This window comes from Aristolochia californica, unplaced genomic scaffold, assembly GCF_029961685.1.
Source record: "Aristolochia californica isolate CCGP_79_NKW_82.1479 unplaced genomic scaffold, dmAriCali1.0.hap1 SCAF_14, whole genome shotgun sequence".
In the NCBI taxonomy this organism is placed as follows: domain Eukaryota; kingdom Viridiplantae; phylum Streptophyta; class Magnoliopsida; order Piperales; family Aristolochiaceae; genus Aristolochia; species Aristolochia californica.
The window spans coordinates 4,352,508-4,378,818 of record NW_027181815.1 but is presented as its reverse complement, the minus strand read 5'-3'; the positions used below and the strand labels follow the sequence as shown (position 1 = coordinate 4,378,818).

The window sequence follows — 26,311 nt, the reverse complement described above, 5'->3', positions numbered from 1 at the left end:
CGTAGGCTCGAATCAGGAGTCAGCTAGATTGCCTCATTTCTTAGCAACAAATTTCTTAGAGGTTCACTTCCATCTTCTGGAAGATGCTTTGAAAGAGTTTAGCGTGAAAAGAAAGAAGAGGGGAATTTGAATATAATTAGTTCGTTTGGTTTCCCTACTAACGTGGTTTGAGACGAATGTAGTTACTTATGCGATCAATTGCGATGAATAAGTTAAATGAAACGAACAGGGTGGAAATGAAGTGCTTCAATCGTTGTAACCGAACGGTGCATCGAAGTAGTTGCAATTGTTTAGTTATTTTTCTCCTTTCTGTTTCAGGAGAATATCAGAATTAAATATTTCACGGTAGTTTTTTCCTTGATATCATTCTTGTGGTCACATAAATAGCATTTTTGGGCTTCTACGAGCAGGAATAGTTATACTGATCTGTAGGTGGGACGTGGAAAAATTCGGATTTCTTATTTCCATAGTTACCAAATTAGCGTTTGTGGATTATAAAACTAGAACTGTGCAATCTCTTACTGTCGTATGTGACTGGGCGTAGGACATAAAAAATGTATTCATGTGCAAACATACGAGAATCCTTGCTCTTCCAGCCGTATAGTGAATATACCCATTTTACACAATGATTTTGGAGGGAAAGTATTGAATGTTTGGTCTCTGTCATTTCGAGCTGATCATGTCATTTAAACAGGGCATTTTTCCCTGACTTATGTGAAAGAATGAATGATCTTTGGTCTAACCGGGAAGTAGGAACCAAACTGTAACATTAGTGCATTTTTCTTTAACTACCATATGAAGTGCTTCCTGCTTTTGACCTCTGAAGAGGGTAAAAACTTGGAATTGACCTTTAAAAAAAAAACCTTTTTTGCATGGAGTCTGAAAAAGGCTGGTAGAGCAGACACTCATAGAAAGTTGGGTAGGACTACTTTAGGAAGTTGTTCATGTGGTATATTTATGCTACTAAGAATATGTTCTTCTTGTGGATTTAGCCTTTAGCTCAATGCCCACATGGGGGTTTCTTAAGTCTCATTGGTTGTCGGGTATCACGGATAGTTTTGTGCAAATCTTTTTTCTTTTTCAAGCACAAGTTCTTCTTGCCAAAGTAAGCCAGGGCATTCGAAAATAATTTATGTCTTGTGATTGGTGATGACCATGAGAGAACATACATTTTGCCTCCCATTTTTGGAATTAATAAGGATCAAATGTGGTGTATTTGAAGAACTTTGGACGTAAAGAAAAAATTATATCTATAACACAATTGTTACGATATGTTAAAATGTATATTCAATGTAATTTATATTTATAATTGTTGTATAATTTGGGATATGTATATAGGGTTATTTGATTAGGCTTAATGGGATGAGGGGGTATTGTCTTGGGCCCATGGGCCATTTTGTAACAGGAAAACCTAAAGGATATATACTTAATGAAAGGGGGAAAATCTCCAACGGACAGAATTCTGGATTTCGTCGTGTGTTTCGTTTCGCTGTGAAACCAGAGAGCTACGCTCTCTCTTGTGGATGTTTGGACTGTTCCGTCAGTCCCTTGATCTTGTTTTGTCAACAATAAGTCCTAAAAATAACCAGCAAGTATACTGTTGTGCGGTGCAACTTTTTTGTGGATACACAATATTTTTTTATAATTTTGATTCAAAAAATTCTTTATTATATCTTTATACTGCTAATGCTGATGAAAACCTTTTGCTTGCCCTATCATTCCCAGGTGTCCTTATGAAAATAAGAAAGAAATTTACACTCTTCTTTTCTCTCTTTTGTAGGTATGAGTAGTCTGGTCAAGAGACTCCGTACAAGATCTGAGCGGAAACCCTTATATAACGACGATGAATTTGATGACGATTTAGAACTTGTACATGGAGGAAGAGGAACTGGTCAGACTAAAACTGAGCAGATCAGTAGGGCAGATGCGGTAATACTTTTTTTTTTTAAATTGTGTGTATGTGCTTTCTAAATTGTTGTTCAATGATGTTAATTCTCTCATTTCTTTTTGATAACTGTAAGAAATTTTATAAGAGAACAGGGACAGTACGTGGCTAGATCAAGATAGAAATGCTTTTTTTTTTCTCCAAAAATTAGAATTATAGAAAAGTAATGAAAAATTCCAAAAAAAAAAATAAAACCAACTAGCTTAAACTATGTAAGTAATTTACAACTAGAATAAATTTGTTTGCTATATTTTCTTCTTTTGGTAAATAATGATTTTTTTACTATAATGCTTTTTTGCGTCGTGAAGTTCTTGGTTCCATTTATTTGTATGTAGTGAATAGTATTACATATTTCTCATTTTAATCTTCTTATTTCAAAATTTTATCATTATGTCCTTGGAAGCTTATATATATATATAATGTGTCTAGTATTCCAAGACCTTTTGCTTAAATATTGTTGTTGTTGCTTCCTTGTTTCATTGAACTTTCGTACCACAAGAAACATTGGTCAAATGTGTTGGAAGATAGACCCAAGGCCACATGACCAAGGAAGGCCCAAAAGATGGGCCCAAGCACATAAGAAGTAGGACCCACCATAATTACTACAAGCTGACATCCTTATCACATAAATTGGAAGATCAAGAAGGACTCACAAAGGCATCTTTATCTTATGGTCACGTCTTAGAAGAGTTCTAGTTTGAGTTATGTTTATCTTTTATCTATATTGAGTTATTTAATTATGTTAGGATTTATCTTTAAGTGTTAGAGTTTGGGTGTAATTGGGACAAAAGAAGTTTTATTGTAATTGGACTCTACTACTTTCCTCTATTATAAATAGAGGTTCATGTACTCTAATTATAATAAGTTAATGAAGTCAATGAATTATTTCTCTTTTCTATAAATTCAACATGGTTCGGAGTAGGTTCTGTGAGTTGACTTGGCCAACCCACAAAGATAATGAGATCTTTTTCTCTAAACCCTAAATCCTAAGTCTAGGTTTGTAGTTTTTTTTTTCCAGTCCCTACACCTGTAGTTTGCTTTGCATTTTTCACCTCTATTCTAAGCTTTTCATATTGTAAATTATATATTGATGGAAAGATTTTTGAGTCTACTTTCCAACGAAAAACGATTTTTTCCAATCGGAGTTATCTATAGAGAGATATCGATATTTGAATGAGCAAAAGTCAGATTGCAAAAAGGTTCGAGCAGCAACAACTAACTTCCTCTTCTGAGGTATTTTATGCTATCAAGAACTAGACTTTATATGGAGAAATATATATCCAAAGAAAGATTTGTAAGTATATTCTTTTACCTATTAAACCAATTTTTGATATGAGTTATCTACAAAGAGAAATTGATATTTGAAGAAGCAAAGGTCAAATTGCAAAAGATGTTCGAGCAGCAACAGAAAGCTTCAACTTTCGAGGTATTTTATGCTATCAAGAAAGAGACTTTATATGGAGAATTATATATCAAAATAAAGATATGTAAGTCTATTTTCTTACCTATTCAACCAATTCTCAGTATGATTTTTATATAAGGAGATATTGATCTTGGAAGAGTCAATGGTCATTCTGGAAAAAAAAGGAGACAATACTTAGTTCGGCCAGATCACAGAGACCGAAATCTATCATATTATTTATCTTCCGATAATTATATTTTATGAAGAGAAGTTATACTTGGACGAAAGGTATTTAAGTCTAGTTTCAGATGAAAAAAAAATTCATGTCAATCTGATCTATATTTAAAGATATATTCGCATTGAAAGAATAAAAAATCATGCTGGTATTCTGTTGCATTGAAAAATCCGAATTTAAGCCCATTGTTTTGCTTCACTTTTTGAGTTGATATATCACGAAAATATCTTACTTCTCCCTGGTTTGAGGGCTTATCTATACATCTCTGTTATTTGGGCTTATGACTACATTTATAATATTTGGTTCAAGCTGGGATAACTGGCATTACCTCTCAGCTTGAGGGGGAGAAGTAGAAGAAGTACAAGGAAGAGGTATTTTATTCCATATGTATTGGATAAGTTTTATGTGACCAAGATATTCAAGAAAGGGGGAGCACAAAAGATGAAGCTGATATATCTAAGAAAAAATATTTATATCGGATTATGATTATTTCATGGGTCTTTCTACAAGGTTTATTATTTTGGTTCGTGTTATATGTGTTGGAAGATGGTTGTGTTACATTATAGCTGTTGCTATTATGTCTATTTAGATGAGACATTATTATTAAAGAAAAAGTGATCTCAGTACCTTTTCTCATACCATAATTTATTTGACTCTCAAAAATATCATGGTTGAGACACCATGAGAGTCAGTGCCCCGGATTGGGACACCATGATAAATTTAACTCTAAAAAATATCACGATTGGGATACCATGAGAGTCGGTGTCCAGATTGGGACACCATTATAAATAAACCTAGTACCCCCCTATAATGGCTTTTATTACTCCTACCACTTGAGAGTCGTTGTCCTGTGGAGGGACACTGTGGTGGATACTTCAGCGCAATGCCGATGGACACACTACCTACAGAAGAAAGAGTGTGGCATACATCCAGCATTAAGACTGAAGTATGGATCAATGTCTTATCGGCTAGGAGTATTTTTACTTTCACTTATATTATGCCAGCAGGGCCTCATGGAAGGACGCAACAGCGTGAGGGGGAGTGTTGGAAGATGAAGATATATTGGAAGATGTTCCATTTTATACAAAAAGATTCCATACATCATTTGCAGCAAGCTGGGAGTTCATGTTGTTCCCCAACTTAAGGGGGAGTGTTGGAAGATAGGCCCAAGGCCACATGACCAAGGAAGGCCCACATATCTAAGAGTATTATAAGATGGGCCACACGACCAAGGAAGGCCCACAAGATGGGCCCAAGCACATAAGAAGTAGGACCTACCATGATTACCACAAGCTGACATCCTTATCACATAAGTTGGAAGATCAAGAAATACTCACAAAGATATCTTTATCTTATGGTCACGTCCTAAAAGAGTTCTAGTTTGAGTTATGTTTGTCTTTATCTATATTGAGTTATTTAATTATGTTTATCTTTAAGTGTTAGAGTTTGGGTGTAATTGGGACAAAGGTAGTTTTATTGTAATTGGACTCTACTACCTTCTTCTGTTATAAATAGAGGTTCATGTACTCTGATTATAATAAGTTAATGAAGTCAGTGAAGTATTTCTCTTTTCCAAAAATTCAACAAAATGATTTTTTTTAAGAATAAATTCGTTTCACTTGTTTATTAGTACATTTTCAGTGATAACTACTTCTGGTTCACCCCTTGTTTACCATCTCTTGTCCTGTTTGAAAATCTTTATTCATCTGCTGTTACATCATCATTCTGAAACTTTAACATAACACTTTTCATTGATGCAGAAAGATGGCCTATGTCAAGCATGTGGAGAATCTGGGAGTCTTCTCAGTTGTGAAACATGCACGTATGCGTACCATATGAAGTGTTTATTGCCACCCTTAAAAGTTCCTCCTGTTGGTAGTTGGAGTTGCCCTGAATGTGTAGGTCCCCTGATGCTGCTACTGTTTGAGTTTTTTTAACTTTGTTTATTTTACATCCCTTTTTGTTTATCTTCAATGTATACTCAGTATGTTCAAAAGTGACATATAATTGCTCTAGGCTTACTCAAAAGAGTTGCTCATGATTTTGTCTGATTTACATTTATCGCCTTTTTTTTTTTTTTTTTTGTTGTATGTAATGTATTTCTCTCACTGGTTGGGAGACCTTTTCTTGTCACAGGTTAGTCCCCTGAATGAAATTGATAAAATCTTGGATTGTGAAATGAGGCCTACTGGAGCTGATGAGAATGAAGCCTCAAAGCTTGGCTCTAAACAAAAATTTGTTAAACAATATCTTGTCAAATGGAAGGGGCTGTCATATCTTCATTGCACATGGTAGTTGCAACTTCCGTGCCCCCTCCTCTCTCTTTCCTTCTCCCTCTCTCTTTCTCTGTGTATGTGTGTTTTGTGCCTGTGTGGGTGCGTGTCTAGAAACCATTTAGACACTTCTGTTTAACCTTCAAAACTTCAGTGTTTTTTTTTTTTTTTTTAAACTTCAGTGATGCTTCATAGTCTTTATAACCTTTCTTTGATTGATATTTCTATTGTTTGCTAGGTAAAGAAATAAACAAGATTGATAAAAGTTGATTTCCTTTATTAAGTTCCCTGTATATTGTTCTTCTCCATTACAAGCTTTATATTTGAGCATCCCTAGCAGAGTCCTATTGCTCCTTGATTTGGCATTTGGTACATAATTGTTTTACCTGTTTATTAATTTTTCAGGGTGCCAGAGAAGAAGTTTCTAAAGGCATTCAAGGCAAATCCACGTCTCAGGTCTAAAGTGAACAATTTTCATAAGCAAATGGATTCAACTAGTAGCTCTGGAGATGACTGGGTCTCAATTAGGCCTGAATGGACAACAGTGGATCGAATTATAGCCACCAGGTTAAGATATTATGTTAAGAGTTGTGTTTATTGCTTATAGTTAAGCTTCGATGACCTATAGGTTGTTGAAATGCAGTCTTTTTGTTCCTTGGAGAGAAGGGAGGTATTTTTGCTTGAAGGAACCTCTGTTTTTTTGCATAAAAAAGTAAAATGCTCTCTTTTAAGGCAGCCATAGTGTTTTTCAATGTTCATACTTGACGGAGACATCCTTTATTTCTTTTCAGCACTCTTGAAGCTTGGGGTGCTTGGATTTATTATCCAGACCTTTGTTAACTTTGAACTGATGCATGCTATTTTTGAATGACCTTAGTGAAATTTTTTAATTTTTTAAAATCAGTTACATACAGGATACTTCATACCCATTTGAGATTTGACCCAAGACCCCACATTAATAAACTTCACATGTGACTGTTGAGCCATCTGACAAATTTGAATATTTTAGTTTGTCTTTAATTTGAATGTTTGCTGACCATGTACCTTCTATCTTATGAGCCTTTTTGATCTCTTGTATTTGTATATCAAGAGAATCATATGAAACCTGTCATGTCTTTGTCTTTGCATAAGGAGAGTAGTTTAGATGTTGGTGATTACAAGTATAAGATATCTTTGCAGGAGTGGCGATGATGAGTGAGAGTATCTTGTCAAATGGAAAGACCTCTCATATGATGAGTGTTACTGGGAAGTTAAGTCAGATATTTCTGCTTTTCAACCTCAGATTGATAGATTTAATGAAATTCAATCTAGAGCCCGGAAATCTTCCAGACAGAAGAACTTCATTCGTGATGGGAAAGAGTCAAAACAAAAGCACAAGGAATTTCAACACTATGACCACAGCCCAAAATTTCTATCTGGAGGTATATGTATTTTGTTTATGACTGTTTTCACTTGTTGAAGGTTTTGTGGATATTTTCAAATGGTTGTTAGCCTGTTTAGAGAACCCCTTCCAAGGTGCCAGGATTGATTTCTTTCTCCCAGAATCCTTTGAACAAAGGGTTCCCAAAAAGTGTGTTGTCGATGTTTAACCTTCAGAACTATTTAGTGAGCAAGGCGGCATTTGTATCTGTGATTTTCCGGATCATCAGTCCTCCTCAGGCCTTTGGCCAACAGATATGCTTTCACCTTACTAAATGATGCTTGAACCGTCAGAAGCACCCTTCTATAAGAAGCTCCTCATAAGTTCCTAAATGGAAATGGTCGTGCTTACTGGACAATGAAGAAGTAAGAGATAATAGGCGGGAATTCCAACTAGGCTAGATTGAATTAGAGTTAACCTTCCAGCTTTTGATATCAACCTCTGATGGGGACATCTCTCGTGTGCCACAAATTACACAAGTCTATACTCGGAGACACCAGACTATGACAAGACCCACCATATTGTGGTTGGGGAGTGAAGCGTTTAGAACAGATTAATTGTTATTTTATTTTGTATTACCCTTAGAAGTAATTATTTTATTTGGTTAGAGGTATTTTGGTCTTTAGGGGCAATTTTACTATCAGGGGTATTTTGGTCATTTTGAAATGTTTTAGGGTTTCAGGTAGCTATTTAAACCCATTACGCGTGTAATTGAGTATTATTGATTGAATTAAGACTTTTCTTCCTCTCCCGCTGATTTTCTACTTCCTTTCTTCTTCTTCTTCTTTATTTTCTCCAAACCTTTTCGTTGCAACAATCCCACGCTCATACCGCATCAAATTTGGTATCAGAGCCGAAGAATCCTTTGGCACGCAGCTCCTTGTCTCGGCAACCAACACCGAAGCCTGTTGCGTCTCCGGGAACTCTTCGGGATAGATCGCCGAACCTCCATGTATGGGAAATCTCCCTCTTCTTTCCCTTTTCTTCTTTCCGTTGCCGATGTCCCCTTTCTCCGTCGTTGATGATACCCAGAACCTTCCAGTCGTCGTCGTGCAAAAGAAAAAAAACCTCTTGGCTGCCTCTGACGAGTTCGCTGCCACTATCACTAGAAGCCGCCGCCGTTGCCATTGCCATCACAGGAAACTTCTCTCCTCTCCAGCACATCCCTTCTCCCCTTGCTATTGAGCTTCTGATTAAACAAAAGCTCGGGAAGGAGAAACACCCACATGTGCAAATTTCGCACATGTGAGTGAAATTTAGTGATGCACGTGCAACAAAAAAGAGTTTAAAAAAAACTGACTGCTTGTTGTTCAACTCCAGCTCACTGCCTATTTTACATTTGATGACTCAGCTAGTTCCAAATCGACCTACAAGGTGATGTCATTCCTACTCCTTGGTATTTCACCGTTTGTCTTATTTTGTGCTGGTAGTTAGCTTTTTCATTATTAGGGTCCACTTGAGTTGAATTTGACCTCAAGACCCGTGAAAAAAAAAACTCATTCAAGTAATTGTAGCATCTGTGTGATCAGTCTTTAGTATTAATTTTAGTGCCTGGGATGTGCGTTAACTCAGCCCAAGGAGTTTTACGATTGGCGTCAGACTGCTATCTTTCCACTTACATCAAGTATAGAGATAAGGGCTGCAAGGTCATCATTGATAGCGGTAGTTGCATCAATGCCATTTCATCTCGCACCGTTGCCGACCTCGGCCTAAAGACAGTTCCACATCCCAGGCTCTATCGAGTTTCGTGGGTCGATGACACTTCCATTTCAGTCGAGGGTAGGGGTCTGGTCCCCATTCAATTCCTCAAATACAAGAAAGACATTTGGTGTGATGTAATTACTATGGATGTGGGTCACATCATCTTGGGCTGACCTTGGTTGTATGACCGAGATGCTACCATTTATGGGCGTTCAAATATTTGCTCCTTGTTTAATGGAAAAATCATCCACCTCAAACCCATTGCCTACCACCCCCAATCCATTGGTCAAACCGGAGTTGTTAATTGGAGCTTAGGAAACCTCCTTTGGTGCTTCGTAGGAGACTACCACCGTACTTGGGATCTGGTTCTCTCAATAGCACAATTTGCTTATAATCACTCAGTCAACAGGTCCATTAGCATGAGCCCATTCCAGGTTGGCCACGGTTATCAGCTTATGAAACCATTAGATCTCATACCTGTATCACCTCATGCTAGGGTTTCGGATTCCTCTACATAATTTGCACTTTGAATTGTATACTTGCATGTTGAAATCGCTAAACGACTCCAAACAAGTAATTCCCAATACAAACTTCAGGCGATATGCATAAACATCATAAACAATTTAAAGTGGGTGACTATGTCGTGATTCGGATTAGGATTTCTCAATATGAGACTTCACTCAAGAACCAGCATTACCACCAGCACGTCAGCCTGTGCAAGGTGATATAGATTGTGCTCCCACACTTAATGCCCCTCCATCATCGTTCGATCCTTCTCTAGATCTTCCTTAGGTCAGTTATTTACATTTAAATATTCCTATCACAAATCCCAAGGGTGTTCAGTTCTGAACATGACATCCTATCACTAAATTTGTTTCCTTTGAAAATTTGCCCTATAGATTTCATAATTTTGCGTCTTCCTTATTCTCTTGTGTTGTTTCTAACACATATGAGGAAGCTAAAGGTGTGGGTGTATGCAATAGAAGAGGAGATGCAGGTTCTCTAGTCTAGAGCTGCATGGAATTTGTGTGAGGCTCCACCTGGTGTGACTACTGTGGGATGTAGATGGTTATTTACCATAAAGTATAATGCTGATGGGATGATTCACAAATAGAAGACCAGTTTAGTGGCAGAAGGATATACCTAGATATATGTGGTAGACTACTTTGACATTGTCTCACCAATGGATAGGAGTTATGCACATTTTAATATTTGCTGCTGTCAATTGTGGCTGGACTTTATATTAGTTAGATATTAAAAGTTTATTTCTTTACGGCGACTTTCAAGAAGTGGTTTTGTTACTCAAGGGGGGGGGGGGGGGGGGGGGGGGGTGGGGAAGGGGAATCTATAGGTTGAGGCTATTTATGATCAGAAGTAGAGTCCACGAGCTTGGTTTCAAAAATTCAGTGAGGTTGTAATTGAGCTTTGGTTTTAAATGAAGTCAATTAGACCATCCAGTCTTTGTGCGCAATAGGCTGTCAAGTGTTGTAATATTGATTATTTATGTGGATGGCATTGTCATCTTAGGCAGTGACACAACTGTAATTGGCAAAACCAAAGTAACAATGCTTTCAGACCAAAAATTTGGGTGGACTGAAATATTTTTTGAGGATTGAAGTGGCTCACAACAAAGAGAGTATTGTATTCTCTAAAAAGTATATTACCGATTTTTTTATGCAAACAGGATTGCCTGGAGCAAAACTAAGATAGATATGAGCATTGATTTATGTGATGAAGGGAGCCCAAAGTTAAAAGAATAAGTGGAGTATTGCAGGCTCGTCTTGATATAGCCTATGCCATTGGAGTTATTAGTTAGTTTATGGAGGAACCAAGGAAAGTTCATCATGAAGTAATTGTTGGAATCTTAAAATATCTTATAGGAGCTTCAAGGAAAGGTTCAAGTTTTTGTCCATAACTGGCTATTCTGATGTTGACTATGTTGGTTTTAGAGTGGACAGAAGATCCACAACAGGAGCTTGTATGTTTGAAGGTGGCAACTTGGTGACTTGGAAGAGCAAGAAATAGACAATGGTGGCCCGATCTAGTGTTGAAGCAAAGTATAGAGCAATGGCCTATTGTTTGTGAATTGATGTGGCTTAAAGGACTTATGAAGCCCAAATGTTTTATGACAATAAAGCAACAATCTTCATTGTAAGTAACCCAATCTTCAATGGGAAAATCAAAGACATAGAGGTTGATTGCCATTTTAAAAGACAAGTATAGTTGTCTAGAAAGATTTCTACCCCTTACGTAAGGTCTTCCGAACAATGGGAAGATGTCTTCAACTAGCCTTCACCTAGAAATGAGTTCCTTCTGTCATGTACCAAGATGAGCTTATTAGACATATATGCTCTAGCTCGAGGGGGAGTGTTGAGCAATGAGAGGTTAAGAAAAGGCAGTTCTGTAAATTCTGATTTAGTTAATTCTGTATTTTGTTTTGTGTTAAATCAAGGTTAGTTTAGGTAGATGACATTAAGTGGTCTTATTCACTTTGTGTAGAAGGCTATTTATGACTTCTATGATAACTGTGTACTTAAGATGGATGAGGGTCAATTAATATCGTAGTCCAGCGACTAAAGAAACTGACGCAGGTTCATTTCCTGCTTCACTGTCTCAACTTGTTCTCTTCAAGGTATAAAATCTCAATTCTACATTAAAAAAAAAAAAAAACAAGAAGAGGAATGGTAAGTGTCCAAACTTGTCTGTTGTTGATCTCTAAACTTCTTTAAATAGACACCTTCAATAGAAGTCTCAGTAGCAAAAGGAAATGCTAAAATATTCAGAAACAGAGAGTAAATTGAAAACATAAAGGCTCAAAGAAAAAATGAAACTGAAAGCTATCTGATTTTGATTCCCTAACAAATGATTGTTAGAAGTAGGAAATCCCTCTAGATCATGCACCATCTTCTTTATGATCTGTTAGGGAAGCCCCTCTAGAATATGCAGCATCTCCTCTGATTGTGTTCTCTTGATTGTCTTGGACTTGAATACTCGGCCACATGGAGTTATGGAGTAGTGTCTCTATATGATCAAATGAGTGCACCATGATAGGAAGGAGTTACACTACTTGTTACAGATTGAGGGTCTCATTTTGATGAGTACGAAGAAAAAACCCAGGATGCTGAGAGAAAGAGAGAAGTCAAAGAATTTGAGAGAGGGGGGGGGGAGACGGAGAGCAGAATAGTAATCAAATAAGACGCAGTTACAATGGACAAAATTACCTATCACTAACTAAGTTAACAGTAGGGGCAAAATAGTACTCTGATAAAGAAATACAGAGACTAAACAAATAACACAACCTTACCTCTGTTTGTTCAGCTTAATGTTCCAACACTAATCATCGTTGCTCTCTTGACTATCATATGGAGGCATGCGCCTAGAAGTGCGAACTCTATTTCTGATTCCCTAGCTACGATTGGTGCCTCCTGTAGGCACCTTTTTGTGGTCATCACTTTACCAATTAACTAGGCCTTTTTTTGTTTTCTTTTGTCTTCCTAATCATGGCAATTGACTCTTCTCTTTGGAAACTTTGAATTCTACCCGTGTGATGTATGGAATCTCTTCCTCATTTGTTCTATGGAAAGAAGGAATTCCTAATGACATAGAAACAATATACCAATCACAAAATGTAGTCTACAACTCTCAATACTTATATCCCTTCTTTATCTTGAAGAGATACAGTGTGTCAGAGTTAGGTGGTTCCGTCCACCACTGATGGGTTAGGTACTTGGCTTTCCACACTTAACAGACCGGTCTTTTGGGTTGTATTGGCTAGGCGTTTGACTTGGTATTAGAGCTGGGCATGACGTTCCGCGTTAGAATTCCAGGTGAAGCGGTAGGGAACGGGAACGGGAACGGGAATGGTGGGTGTCAGGGTTAGGTGGTTCCGTCTACCACTGATGGGTTAGGTACTTGGCTTTCCGCATTTAATAGACCGGTTTTTTGGGTTGTATTGGCTAAGGGTTTGACATGGTATAAGAGTTGGGCACCATGTTCCGCGTTCGAATCCCGGGTGAAGTGGTAGGGAATGGGAATGGTGGATGTCAGAGCTAGGTGGTTCCGTCCACCACTGATGGGTTAGGTACTTGGCTTTCCGCACTTAACAGATCAGTCTTTTGGGTTGTATTGGCTATGCGTTTGACATTGTCAGAGCTAGGTGGTTCTGTCCACCACTAATGGGTTAGGTACTTGGCTTTTCGCATTTAACAGACCGGTCTTTTGGGTTGTATTGGTTAGGCGTTTGACATGGTATAAGAGCTGGGCACCATGTTCCGCGTTCGAATCTCGGGTGAAGCGGTAGGGAACGGGAACGGTGGATGTCAGAGCTAGGTGGTTCCATCCACCACTGATGGGTTAGGTACTTGGCTTTCCGCACTTAACAGACCGGTCTTTTGGGTTGTATTGGCTAGGCGTTTGACATGGTATCAGAGCTGGGCACCACGTTCCGCATTCGAATCCCCGCGGAAGCGGTAGGGAACGGGAACGGTGGGTGTCAGAGCTAGGTGGTTCCGTCCACCTAGGTGGTTTCGTCCATCACTGATGGGTTAGGTACTTGGTTTTCCGCACTTAACAGACCGGTCTTTTGGGTTGTATAGGCTAGGCGTTTAACACAATGTCCTCTATGTCTATGAAATTAAAGGACAGATATTTCTACAGGCTTGAACTTGAGAAAGATGTTTGAGATGTAGGCTTAGCTAGTCTAGGCTTCATGTGCTAGATAGTGACCAATCTTGGCTGCTAAAGGGTCACCATAAAGGTGACTCCAGTTATGACAATTAGAAATTTGACCTGAAATCAACAAGCCCATATGCTTTCCTACATTGACAACTTATATTAGGTTGTATAAGGCAATAGTCGTGAGAGAAAAACTAGGTAAGATACTTGTTGAGTGGGAAAAAGTTTCACATTGAAAAATAAGGAGAAATTTAATTGGTTATAAGGTTGAGCAATAGGTCTCCTAAGTGGTTAGTCATTTTGGGATAAAATTGGGCTCAATCCAAAAATCTAACATGGTGTTAGAGCAAGTTTTATGTTTGGGCTAAGGCCCAGTTTGTGTTCCTCGAGTTATCAGTGTTGTGGGCTCCATAAGGCAGGAGTCTGTGTTGTGGGCTCCATGAAGGAGTCTATGTGCCCTATTAGAAGGTTTGTGCCTACCTTTCAGGCCTGTTATGTGTTAGTCTAGATGTGGGGGGAGTGTTGAGTGGGAAAATGTCCCATATTGAAAAATGAGAAGAAAAATTAATGAGTTATAAGGTTGAGCAATAGGTCCCCTAAGTGGTTAGTCATTCTAGGATAGAACCAGACTTAACCCAAAAATTCAACAATATTGTTTAAAACCTTACAGATATATTGATAAGTTACCAATTCCTATGAGAGGCCATAATTCACAGTTTGAACTTGATCTGTAGGAAGAGTTGGATGATATTATAAGGTATGGTTCAAAGGAACTGTTTGTTGATGAGAGTGATGAGGCTGGAAAGGCTCGCCAAATCCACTATGATGATACTGCAATTGATAGGTAAGATGCGTGCTATTTGTGTCTCATTTGATCTTTTTGGTTGAGGTAGTGAAAAAAGAGAAAAAAAAAAAAAGTCTCTGGCTTTGTAAAATCTCATTTCTTTCAAGATTTGTAATTTTCTTTTCTTTTTTTAATTTTTTTTTCAATCAAAGAGGGTCTTAATGATCTTAATGATAGTTTCAAAACAAAAGGGTCTTACATTATGAATTGCTAGAATTTGTTGAAAGTATCCACAAATCTGGTATTATTTTTGTTTTAATTTTGAATTTTTTACTTCCTAATAGATTGCTTGATCGGGGTCAAGTAGGCAATGAAGAAGCTTCAAATGATGATGAAGCGGAGGATGGTTTTCTAAAGGCTTTTAAGGTGATGGTCTCTTTCATCACTTTAAGTGTCGTTATTTCTTAGCATGTAATATAGTAGATTGATGCATTACTCTATTAAGAGGAAAATGACCCTGTAGGTTTCTCAATGAAATGATCAGTTGCCATTCAGGAAACAACCTACTGATTGGGAATCTTGTGATAGCCTAACAAATCAGAACATGTTGGTGAACTCAATTGTAATCAGTTAAATATGTTGAGTCTCTTATGTTTGTAGTTTGCCTTTTTTATATGCTCTCTCCAAAGTTGTTCTGTCTAGTACTGGCACAGATGTATGTTTTTCAAAATGTTTGAAGGAGGAATTGCTCCTTCAGCAAGATCTGAAATGTATGCCATCTATGAAGTGTTGAATAGTAATTAACTTTTATTCGATATTAAAACTTCTTATCTTTAAAAAAAAAGAACATAGGAGTAGCTGCAACAAGGTGTTTTCAGTCAGCTCCCTCTTTCACAAACAAATGAGCCATGAAGATAACTGATAATGGTATTCTTCTTTGTATAGTTTCAACATGAAAAGGCATGTGGGGGCTTAAAAAGGAAAATTCCAAAGATATCATTTTGTGCCCTTGTTTATGCTTAGTTTCACTTCTGCCTTGCTTAAAAATTAGGAACTTGTACATTTGCAGGTGGCAAATTTTGAATATATAGATGAAGTAGAGGCTGAGGCGGTGGCGGCGGCTGCTGCTGCTGCTGCTGAAGAAGAGGAGGCAAAGAAACAGTCCGTTGCTACTAGACCTAATGCAGAAAGAGCAGCTTACTGGGAGGAGTTGTTGAGGCATGGATACGATTTGCATCACATTGAAGAAGCATCTTCTCTTGGCAAGCGGAGACGGAATCAAAAGCAGGTGTATTTCATTTTACTCTTCTTTTGGTTAAAGTCTTCGATCCATGTGGGTTTTACTGGAGTCTTCCACATTAAACCAGATTTTCATTCTATTCTGATTTTTAGATAAGGTATTCTGGTCTGGTTCATTTGGAAATTGCAGTCTGTTCTTACCAATTCACTGAGGAGTTCAGTTTGAACAACCATTCAAAATATATTTATTCTCTTGGTCTAATTGTCTGAGCTGTAAACAAAAACTTAGACTTAGAGCTTGTAAAGGAAAATGATTGTTGAAAGGGAAAAAGTTCCACATTAAAAAATGAGAAGAAAAGAAAATGGATTATAAAGTTGAGTAATAGGTCTCCTAAGTGGCTAGTCATTTTGGTATGGAACCGGACTCAACCCTGAGCTTAACGGTGGTATCAAAGCAGGTTGTATGTGTGATCCAAGGCCCAGTTTGTGCTCCCCAAGTTATTTGTGTATTGTGGTCATCATGAGGTAGGATTCTGCATGTAGTGGGCTCCATGAAATAGGATTCTATGTGTTGTAGGCTTCATAATTAGGAATCTGTGTGCCCCGTTGGAGTGTTTGTGCCTATGTCTTAGGCCCATTATGTGTAAACCTGGATGTGAGGGGGTGTCGAGTGATGAAAGATCCTACATTGAAAAATGAGAAGTAATGGGTTATAAGGTTGAGTAATGGGCCTCCCGAGTGGCTAGTCATTTTGGGATGAAACTGGGCTCAACCTAAAACCCAACAATACACTTTGATGATGAGAGGAGTGGTGATTTAGTTCAATCATGCAAGGAGAATGAAACAGGATAGTGATTATTTTTCGGTTTCTTCCAGCCTACTTGCTTATTTATATAAGGTGTCTTCATTCTTCAATGGTAGGTGATGGTCAGTTTTCCATATATATTTTTCCATTCCCTGTGTTCAGAAAAGGATTTTATGCTCTTGCTGAAACCCCTTGTTTTAATGTAGAAAATTGGTCTTTTATATTTCCTTGACAATGATTTCAGAAGATGCATATTATGTTTTATGACTTTCTCAGGTTGTGTCTGCTGAGGAAGACGATCTTGTTGGTTTGAAAGATGTCAGCTCAGAAGATGGCAAAGCTGACTGGATTGATGCTGACATACTGTCATCAGGCAATGCTTCAGGGAGGAAAACCCAAGTTTCCAGAAAGAGAGGCAGAGGTATCATTTTCCCCATCTTCGTTGGCCTAAACTTGAGAAAGACGGGATATCCTTATGCCATATCAAATTTTGCAGCTGATAATGGTGAATCAGTTCCTTTGATGGAAGGAGAAGGGAAGTCATTTAAAGTTCTCAGATTCAATAATCAGCAAAGAGCTCAATTTGTCATACTCTTGATGAGGTTTTTCACTTGGTCTTTATCTTTCATTGCATCTCACCTCTCTCTCTCTCTCTCTCTCTCTCTCTCTCTCCCCTTTGTTGTAGTATTCTGGATTGGCCTCTGAATTTCAGGATGATTAATCGTTGTGTTGTCCTTGAACTTAGTAATTATGTCTTGTTTCCTGTGTAACCATGCCAATTCTTGAAAAAAATTAAATCCTCATGAAAATTGTACTCGGGAGGATGTCATTCTGCTGCTTATTCTGGAAGAGAAAGAAAATGATTACAATTTTTTTTTTTTTTTAAGTATTCTGTTAAACTATGTACTAGATACGGCATGAGAGTACTTTTACGCCAGAGTTAGTTAATATCTAGAGTGTTTGACCCTTTTAACCCCATTTTATTAGGTATAAGTTTGGAACTTATATTAATAAAAGCCTAAAGGGTGGATCTGGTGTAAAATCTACTTGATGGTCCCACTCATTCTTTCTCCTTTCTATTAATGTGTCTCTACTAAAAAAATTCTCCTTCTCTTCTCTTTCTATCTCTTCTGCATCACTTCACATTACCAAATCCTAACGAGCAATTTCTCTTCTTTGTGCTAGTCGTTTAGAGGTGAAACCCTAAGATTTCAGAACTGGTATAAATTTTTTAATATTATCTATTGAAGATCTGAAGTTACAAAGTTATTGTAGAGCAGCAAAAGGACAATAGACCATCGCATCTTTTCATTAACTACCTAGATTAGGGTATGAAAATTTACCTGTCTCTAATAGATCAACTTACAAGATAACGACCTTATTACCCTCTTAACTAAGCCCACTAATTACACAAAGTAAAATGACTAAGTTTCTCTTCAATTAGGGAGCTCTAACATAGAATCCTAATTACAAGTTTGCCCTTATTCTGTACTCTCAACACCTCCTTCAAGCTGAAGTATAGATAGATATCATCCATTCTTAGCCTGTTTCACGTAATTGTAAACTTCTCCTTTGGAAGAGCCTTGGTAAATAGATTTCAAAGTTGCTGAGATGACTGCAAATAGGGAGTTTCAATTTTGATTGATACAATCCACCTCTATAAAATATTAGTAGTTATATATATATATATATATATATATATATATATATAGCAACCTAATTATCATAAAATATCTTTATAAGCTTTTCAGTCTGAAAACCAAACTCAGCAATAAGAGTTTTCACCCACAACAGCTCACATGCAATGTATCCCATAATGCAGTATTCGACTTTTGCACTTGACCTAGCTACAACATTTTATATCTTTGTTTTCCCAAAGAACTAGATTGCCAGCCAAAAAGGTTTAATATCCACTAGTTGACCTTCTATCAAGTTTAGGTCTCGCATGATCCATATCTGAGTACCCAAGTATGTCAATATGCTCATGAGCTACATAGTGCAATCCTCTACCTGGAGAACCCTTGAGACACTTCAAAATATGCACTTCTGCATCATAATAAACTCATCTAGGTTCTTCTATGAACTGGCCATCAACTCCAACTACAAAAGATATGTTTGAGAAGTGTGGCAGAGATCTGGAACTAACTATATTTCTACCACAGATGACTTAAGAATAAAAAAAAGATAAGAGAATAAGAGGGAAGAAAAATTTAAATGACACCTGTTTTGATTCATTGAAGAGTTGAAGATCTGAAGCCAAAAAGTTATCATAGAGCAGCAAAAGGAGAATAGACCATCACCTCTTTTTATTAACTACCCAGATTAGGGTCTAAAAATCGACCCGTCTCTGATGGATCAACTTACAAGATAATGACCTTCTTACCCTTTAACTAAGACCACTGATTATACAAGGTAAAGTGACTAAGTTACTCTTCAAGTAGGGAGCTCTAATACAGAATTCTAACTACAAGTTTGCCCTTATTTACTCTCAACATCAATAATATTTAACTTGACATATGTAATGAAAAAGTGCTAAAGACATATTCTTGCATGGTTTTGCAATTGAGTTTGTTTGACAAATTGCAAGGATTTGTATGTTTTCCCAGTGGTATGATAAAAAAAGAAAGAAAGCTTTCCCCTAGAAGTAGATTTACATGTGAACTCTAGGGATTAAATTTACCATGATGATTTGTTTTTATCCAGGAGTTTAAGTATTTGGTTCAGAACTCCCACTTCTCATCCTTCATGGTGTTAGTATATCTCACTATTGATGTTGTTTTGCAGATTTGGTTTTGGAAATTATGATTGGTGTGACTTCGTTTCTCAGATGAAGCAAAAAACACCAGAAGAGATTAATGCGTAAGCTTTAAATATCTATTAAATTTGAATCTGAAATATAGTTTATTCTTAATCTCTTTACACTAAATTCATTCTTTTGCTTGTTATGGTTTTAGAGATTAATATGATTGTATGGTATGGGTTTCGTGAGTGTTTCTTTATGATTATAAACTCAATGTTGATGAACTTGATACTAACCTTCATTAAGTTTCTTAGTAAAAATAGAACTGTATATGGAGGAAATAACCCTTTGTATTGAGATGAAATGTGACATGCAGATTTCTGCACAGAATCAGTTTCGGGTCCTGAATTTTTATTGTAGAGTTTGATGGATGTAGTCTCCTTCTTCCTGGTGGGCTTAGACCCATTATTAATGATTTATCAAGGTTGACCTATTGGTTTCCATGACAATTAGTATTTTTAGTTTGTTTTTGATTGTTTGTTAGAAATCTTAGCCATTTCTGCTCTTATCTATACTAAATATTTATTCTGCAACAGTGTTTACACACTTTAGTGTTCATTCTGAACTGCTGTACTGTTGTTATACTGCAAAAAATTGTCCACAGTTGGATTTATTTTTGTTTTCATTTTCTCTCTTTCTTTTCGAATGGTGTATATATAATATAATGCTTGACTTATGATTAATTATTTAGTATTTACTGATTTGACTTGTTTTATATTGCTTTCTTCTGTGAAAAATTTAAACCATTAGTAAATCATGTTCTCTATTTCTTCTTGTAGGTATGGCTTCCTTATGATGAATCATGTTATGGAAGAAGTAAATGATGATCCATGCTTTTCAGGTGATTTCTCTATATATAATAGAATTCCTTGTCATTGTTTTCCTTTTGTTAAATTTCCAACTAAAATTATTTTATTTTGTTATAATTTCAATAGCTGGTGTGCCAAAAGAAGGTCTAAGAGTTGTGGATGTTCATATTAGAAATGCTACCTTGCCATTGATAAGGGAAAAGGTATGATATTTGTTATATTCTAAGTTTTTCAGATTTTTCCTCACGTTTGCTTTCTCTGAATTATGGTAAGTGTATGCCTTGAAATGTCAGGTTCTCTTATATACATTTGATTATCTAAAGTTCTAAAAATCTCATGTCTGTTTCCACTAAAGTTTTTACTTTTAAGTAATCTCTCATTAACTGGTCAAAGTTTCACATCCTTCTTTGGTATGTTGCTGTTTTAGTTGTAATTATTTTAACGTACTATTTTTTTAAAATAGTGAGTTAACACTCTTATTATACACCTAGTCAAGCATAGGCTGTGTAGAAATTAGGTAATAACTAAACCTAAACCTTAGTCCTCTCTTTGTTTCTCTTTCTTTCTCAATGGCGTAGGGATGCAAAGCAGAGTTTTCAAGGGAAGACAAGGGAAAAGAAAAAAAGAAAAAAAAATCAAGCTGACTATAGATTGCTGTCCAAAGGTTATAAAAGATGACAGAACCCTTGGCAACGACTGCTTTGGGTTTAAGAAAGGAGAGAAAAATGGATGGGTCAAGGGGATGAACCAACCTTTAGAGATCCTCAGTTAAAAGAAAAAAAAGAAAAGCCAACTGCAACAATTTGATTTTTGTTGGATACCAAGTTTGGAAAGGGGTTGAAATCCAAAAAAGTTGAATGACTGAAACATTAGAAAGTTTCTTCAAGGATTGGGTAAACTCTATGAAACTTGCTTTCTGATGTCAAAATAAATAAAAAATCATCTTCCCCATGTCTAGAGTGGCTTATATCAGAGTTTTCTGACTCAAGAGTCCAAAACTGACTCGGGGTACGAATTTCCTAGTGGGATTGAGACTTCGTGTCTGGTGGCCAGATTTAGGGTGAGTTGGAGGTGCTTCATTCAGAATCGAAGGGTCGAGTCTAACCCCACAACCAATCTGCCCCTCCAGATCTGCATGACCTGGTCGAGTTGTGGGTCAACTTGGTGTGTTGGAAAAAGTAAATTTAACAACTTGGTGTTTTGGAAAAAGTAAATAAAAACAATCCACGTAACCTGGTAGACCTGTGTAGAATAAGAGTCCAAGTGCAACACTAATTTGGATGTGACTAACTCAAAACCATTAAAACAGGAAACTAAAGTTCTACAGTAAATAAAAACAATCCTAGTGCCACATGGGTCGGTCAAAATATCATGCCCTTACGTCTCATTACATTCAACATTATAGTAAACTAAAAATTGTTCCTATAATCAATTTGCACCTGAAAAAGTAGTTGAGTAACAAAGAGTAGTAATCAAAAATTAAAAAGGCTCTAGTGTGGAAGTTTATTTTCCAAGGCATTTCTTTAACTAATATAGGGAGGGTTAAAAAACTGACACACAAGAGGAGAGGACATTTGGAGTTGTCTGCTTTTGGATGTCTGCAACATCTAGAACTGATGACAACTGTCTATTTGTCATAGGTGGCACTTCTTGCAGAAAAACCTGGAATGCATCTGTTTGAAGATGATATTGTTTGTCGGTATCCGGCTTTGAGAGGTGGGAGAGTTTGGAAGGAAGAGCATGACAAAGCATTACTATGTGCACTGTTAAGGTATGTGTAGGCCTGAAAGCTACATAAATGAATATTCATTTTCTTTACAACACATATCAAGGATACAGTTATCAGGTGTGCCTGTATTTAGAAACTCTTGACTGGTCATTTATATAATGTCTCGATGAATGAATGGTGCCTTTCTAGATAAACTATTGCTTGGTAATTTTTTGGTTGGATGTCTATGCTGTCCAACCAGTACAGTAATTAGAATGGTCATGAAGGAACTCTTCAAATGTCATGTCCTTGATAGTGCGATAACAGAAGAACATTCTGGATGTGCTGTGGCATAGATGGCTTGTAAATGTTCCTGCTCTAAAAATTTTGGTGCCTTTTCATACTATTTTATCAACTTCCAGTTATTATTGTTTTCTTTTCTAGGTATTAGCCTGTGGAATACCACTGAAGATAAGAGGCACATTGAATAAATACTGCATGTAGTTAAGAAGTGTATTTCCTTTGTTAAGCCTTCATTATTCTAGTTCTCAATATTTCCTATATGATGCTAATTTTGATTGGCTTGAATCTAGACATGGATATGGAAAATGGCAGTCCATTCTTGAAGACAAGGAATTTGGATTCCTAGATATTATTCGGGTTGAACAAAAACTCTATTCCACGAATGATGTTGGTGCTCAAATTCATGATGGTACGAATTATGGATATGGTCAGAATGGTGTTGCACAGGGTTCCATGTATCAGGAGTCATCTGTTATGTATAGTTTTAGTAGAGATGCACAGAGAAAGTTGGTGGAGTATATTAAGAAGAGAGTATATCTTTTGGAGAAGGGACTGAATGCAGAATATGCAAAAATATACTTTGTGAGTGATCTGAAATCTACTTTCTGATTTGTATGTCTAACATAGTAACAATTGCTGGTTATTGCCAACATTCAAATGATACTTTTTTTCACATGTATGCACATATTTTGTGTCTATCATTTTTGTATATCTATTTTGGCCTAATTTCAAGAGATCGTTAACATTGCCCTGCACCTCTCTGTCACTTGGAACCTCACTCCAAGATCTGCTAATGGGAAGCCGACTCACTAGCGAGGGAAGGGACCTTGCTAACTGATCTCGTCATTAGAAGCTGATCCATTTTCATGGTCCCTTGTTTCGAACAGCATTGTTACCACCAGTTAATGTATATTGTGTTTTAGCTTTTGATTATCATTCTTTTTTAATCTCTAGTCTCCCAGGCTTGTTGGGGAGCTAGCTTGTACTCCCCTTAGTCTTCAATAAAATCTCTCATTTCAACTCTTCAAAAAAAATTTGGAGTCAATCAAATTTTTTCAGAAGCTTCAGAATTTTGCAATGTTTGATTCATCTTGGTTCCGTTAGTTTTCTTTTTGAATAATGGTGATCTTTAATTAAAATGTGGTGCAAAAATATTGACATGGACAAGAGAATCAAACAATTTCTGTGCTGCACCTTAAGCCCATGAGGCTTCAGAACTAGAACTGCATCTGCATTCTCAACTGTTTTGAACTCATGGATAAATGCAGGCTGAACTTGAAGCAAATGATCGCGTGCATGAAGAACCAGATGTTGAGCCAAAGGTTCCTGATATAGCTAGTCCTGCCTCCTCCGAGATTGAACTAGAAATAAATGAGCCATCATCTCCTTTGGATGATATTGGTATGTTTGTCTTTTTCTCTTAACTTTCAGAATTATTAGATTGTCAAGACTTCTCATTCTTTTATTGTCTATCAGTTCATGGAAAGTTGGCTTTAGGTCAATCTCAAAATCACTAAACTAAGTAGGAAGCCTCTTCCTAAGCAATAAGCATGAGATATTTCTATTCTTAAATCAATGTGAGACTCTTCCTAATATTCTTCCTCATACGTGGGCACTCTTTATTGGTCCTAGAGGTGGACAGTTTTGGTGGAGGCCCACATAGAAGTGCTTATTTTGATACCATGTCAAAGTTGGTCTAGCTCAAGCTAGTGACCTCTTCCCTAGTAATGAGCATGGGATCTTTCTAATCCAGGATTCATGCGGGACTAGTCTTGATCAGTCCCTCCCATGTGAACACTCTTTATGGCTCCTACAGGTGGATAAATTTGGATAGAGACTCATGTGCAATTGCTTGCTCTAATACCATGTTCAAGTGGGCTAGAGGTGAATCCCAAAATGGCTAGCTCAAGTTAGGTGGTTTCTTCCTTAAGTAATGAACATGTAATCTTTCTAATCTTGGATCCATGTGCAACTATTCTTAATATCTCCTTCACAAGCGGATCATCTTTATGATTTCTACTGTTATATAATTTTGGGTGGAGGGCCATGTGCAAGTGTTGCTTTGATACTGTGTTTTGGAGTCAATCTTAAACTGATTAGCCCGAATTTGGTGGCCCATTTCCTAGAATTAAGCATATGATCTTTCTAAACTTGGGTCTATATGAAAGTGTTCTAAATAGTTAACATTCTTTACAAAAAATTTAGAAATTCTAAGCCTGTTTCTTTCTACTTTCTGTTCTTCTGTTTTCAGTTTCTCTTTCTCCCTTTTTTTATGTGATAGCCACCAAGTCAGATGCTGAGACACCATTCAAGTGAAACTTCTTGCATGTTAGTATGAGTGGACTAGCAATCATTAAGCTATCATTAAAAAAAAAAAAAAGGTTTTCACACAACAAAGTAACATGGTTTTCCTACTTGCTGAGTCGACTCGCGACTCAGGCAAGTCAGATCAGATTTTGAATTGGGCGAGTTGAGTCGTTGGGAGGGACTCGACTCTTCTGTTCGTGCCGAATCCCTTCTGACTCACCCTGAGTTCGGTCACTGGATTGGCGAGTCCAAATCCGACTTGCATTTTCATGTGTCCGAGTGGGGTCCCGAGTCCAAGTCAGAAAACCCTGCAACATGTCAGTTTTTTTACGTTGTATCTAATTGGAACAACTTTTATTTTTTTGCTCGACTCCAAAGGTTACCTTAATTCTTGTTGAAGCATCTGAATTTTGTTTTGGCAATCTGTTAAATTAGGTGGTTCTGAGTTGATGAGTATTTCTTGGTAATGTTTATATATCAAGCTGTTGAGAACCCCTACCTAAAGGGATAAAAACAGACAAGAAAAGGAAAGAATTGCTTGAGAAACACAATTTGATTTAACTGCAGGTGGTGGTTATACCAGAGATTGCATGATTCTCGTTCACTAAGAACCAAAATCCTCTTGAGCTGATAGGGTGTTGTGTGCAGCTGTAGATGAAGATTCTTCTGTTACCAACTCTATCTGTGGAGAGATAGCCAAACTTTATAATAAGGTAGCTTCCAAGTCTCAAAGTCACTTTTGACTATCTTAGAGCACCTACATGCAGCCAACTAAACTGGCTCTTTGCTACTTGCAGATGAGCAACTTGATAGCTGATAACATCAAAGACTCTGTTCGGGCACATGCTGGCAATGAGCTAGCAGCTTGTCGGTTGGGAAAGAACATATTTGCACTTGACGGAATTAATGAAGATGTTAAACGGATTCTCAGTGTACAGCAGGAGACTTCCGTAAGCGTTGAAGAGCTCAATCTAAATCAGCCTGCACAGTGCGCTGGAGGCTTAGTGTTTGCAGAAGTTCCTACTTTGTTGAATAGTGATAGTGGACCTAAAACTGAGCCAGTCACACGTTCCCCCACAAATTCACTATTCTCCAATAGTGGACGCAAAGGAGCAAATGGAGGCAAATGCCATTGTTTTGGATGACTGAGTATGCTCAATTACTAGGACCGTTGAAACAATGGAAAGCCCCAAAAGTCATGTTGTTTTCCGTTGCATGCATTGCCGTATGGATTCAGTCCCCTTTAAACCGTTTGCAATTCATATCCTTTCCTACGGATTCTTTCTCGTAAAGCTGGTCTGGATGGATAAAAAATATTTCTTTTCGATTCCATTCGGGAACAATGAAAGAAAAAAAAGTCGCTTTGGTTTTGTTATTATTAATGAAAAAGGCTTGCTTCTGTTTACTCTTTCTCACTGTTAGAAAAGAGGATTTGTTTAGTATTTTATTCGGTTTATCCAATCTTGTTATGATTTTATTGAAGAAGATGATTTTGATCCTGTCGTTGTAGGCGAAATTGGCAGTGTGAGCAGGAAGGACCCTGGAAAGGAAACTTAATTTGAGACTCTTAACAAAATTGATTCTTTCCGAAACTACGATGGAATCACCGCGTTAAAATTATAATTTCACCGAAGAGATTTAGCGAGGTGCGACTATAAAAGCTTCAAAGAACAGCAGTTTTCAGAAAATTTCCTCCTGCAACCTATAAGCAATGGTATTAGAAAACATCAAAGAGCAGTTTCTGCTGATAATGATAAGAAACAGCATAAAGTTACGTGTTAGAGCTGATGGCATCAATGATTCCTCACTGAAACTAAACTCAGCACCAACATCCCAAGACAGAAACCAAGTTGATCGAATTTGCTGATTGTCAGCTAGGAACAGCAACAGGGACTGACTTCTTGGC

The 26,311-nt window shown here is 37.2% G+C and overlaps 2 protein-coding genes across 2 annotated transcripts; both read left to right on the top strand.

The window, feature by feature from the left end:
- The first annotated feature begins 1,782 nt into the window (after window positions 1-1,782).
- On the top strand, window positions 1,783-6,462 carry LOC137950263 (CHD3-type chromatin-remodeling factor PICKLE-like). Its single transcript, XM_068796650.1, has 4 exons — window positions 1,783-1,929; window positions 5,343-5,480; window positions 5,719-5,873; window positions 6,261-6,462. Exons 1-4 carry the CDS (start codon window positions 1,783-1,785, stop codon window positions 6,460-6,462), a joined length of 642 nt encoding a protein of 213 aa, XP_068652751.1.
- Window positions 5,461-25,786, top strand: LOC137950220 (CHD3-type chromatin-remodeling factor PICKLE-like). The gene is made up of 16 exons (XM_068796606.1): window positions 5,461-5,480; window positions 6,261-6,422; window positions 7,035-7,276; window positions 14,385-14,494; window positions 14,779-14,860; window positions 15,504-15,722; window positions 16,755-16,899; window positions 16,975-17,080; window positions 19,263-19,337; window positions 20,058-20,119; window positions 20,214-20,290; window positions 21,728-21,858; window positions 22,389-22,680; window positions 23,367-23,499; window positions 25,054-25,118; window positions 25,203-25,786. The coding sequence occupies exons 3-16, from the start codon at window positions 7,043-7,045 to the stop codon at window positions 25,548-25,550; spliced, it is 2,079 nt and encodes a 692-aa protein (XP_068652707.1). The 5' UTR covers window positions 5,461-5,480; window positions 6,261-6,422; window positions 7,035-7,042; the 3' UTR covers window positions 25,551-25,786.
- The last annotated feature ends 525 nt before the right edge of the window (window positions 25,787-26,311 follow it).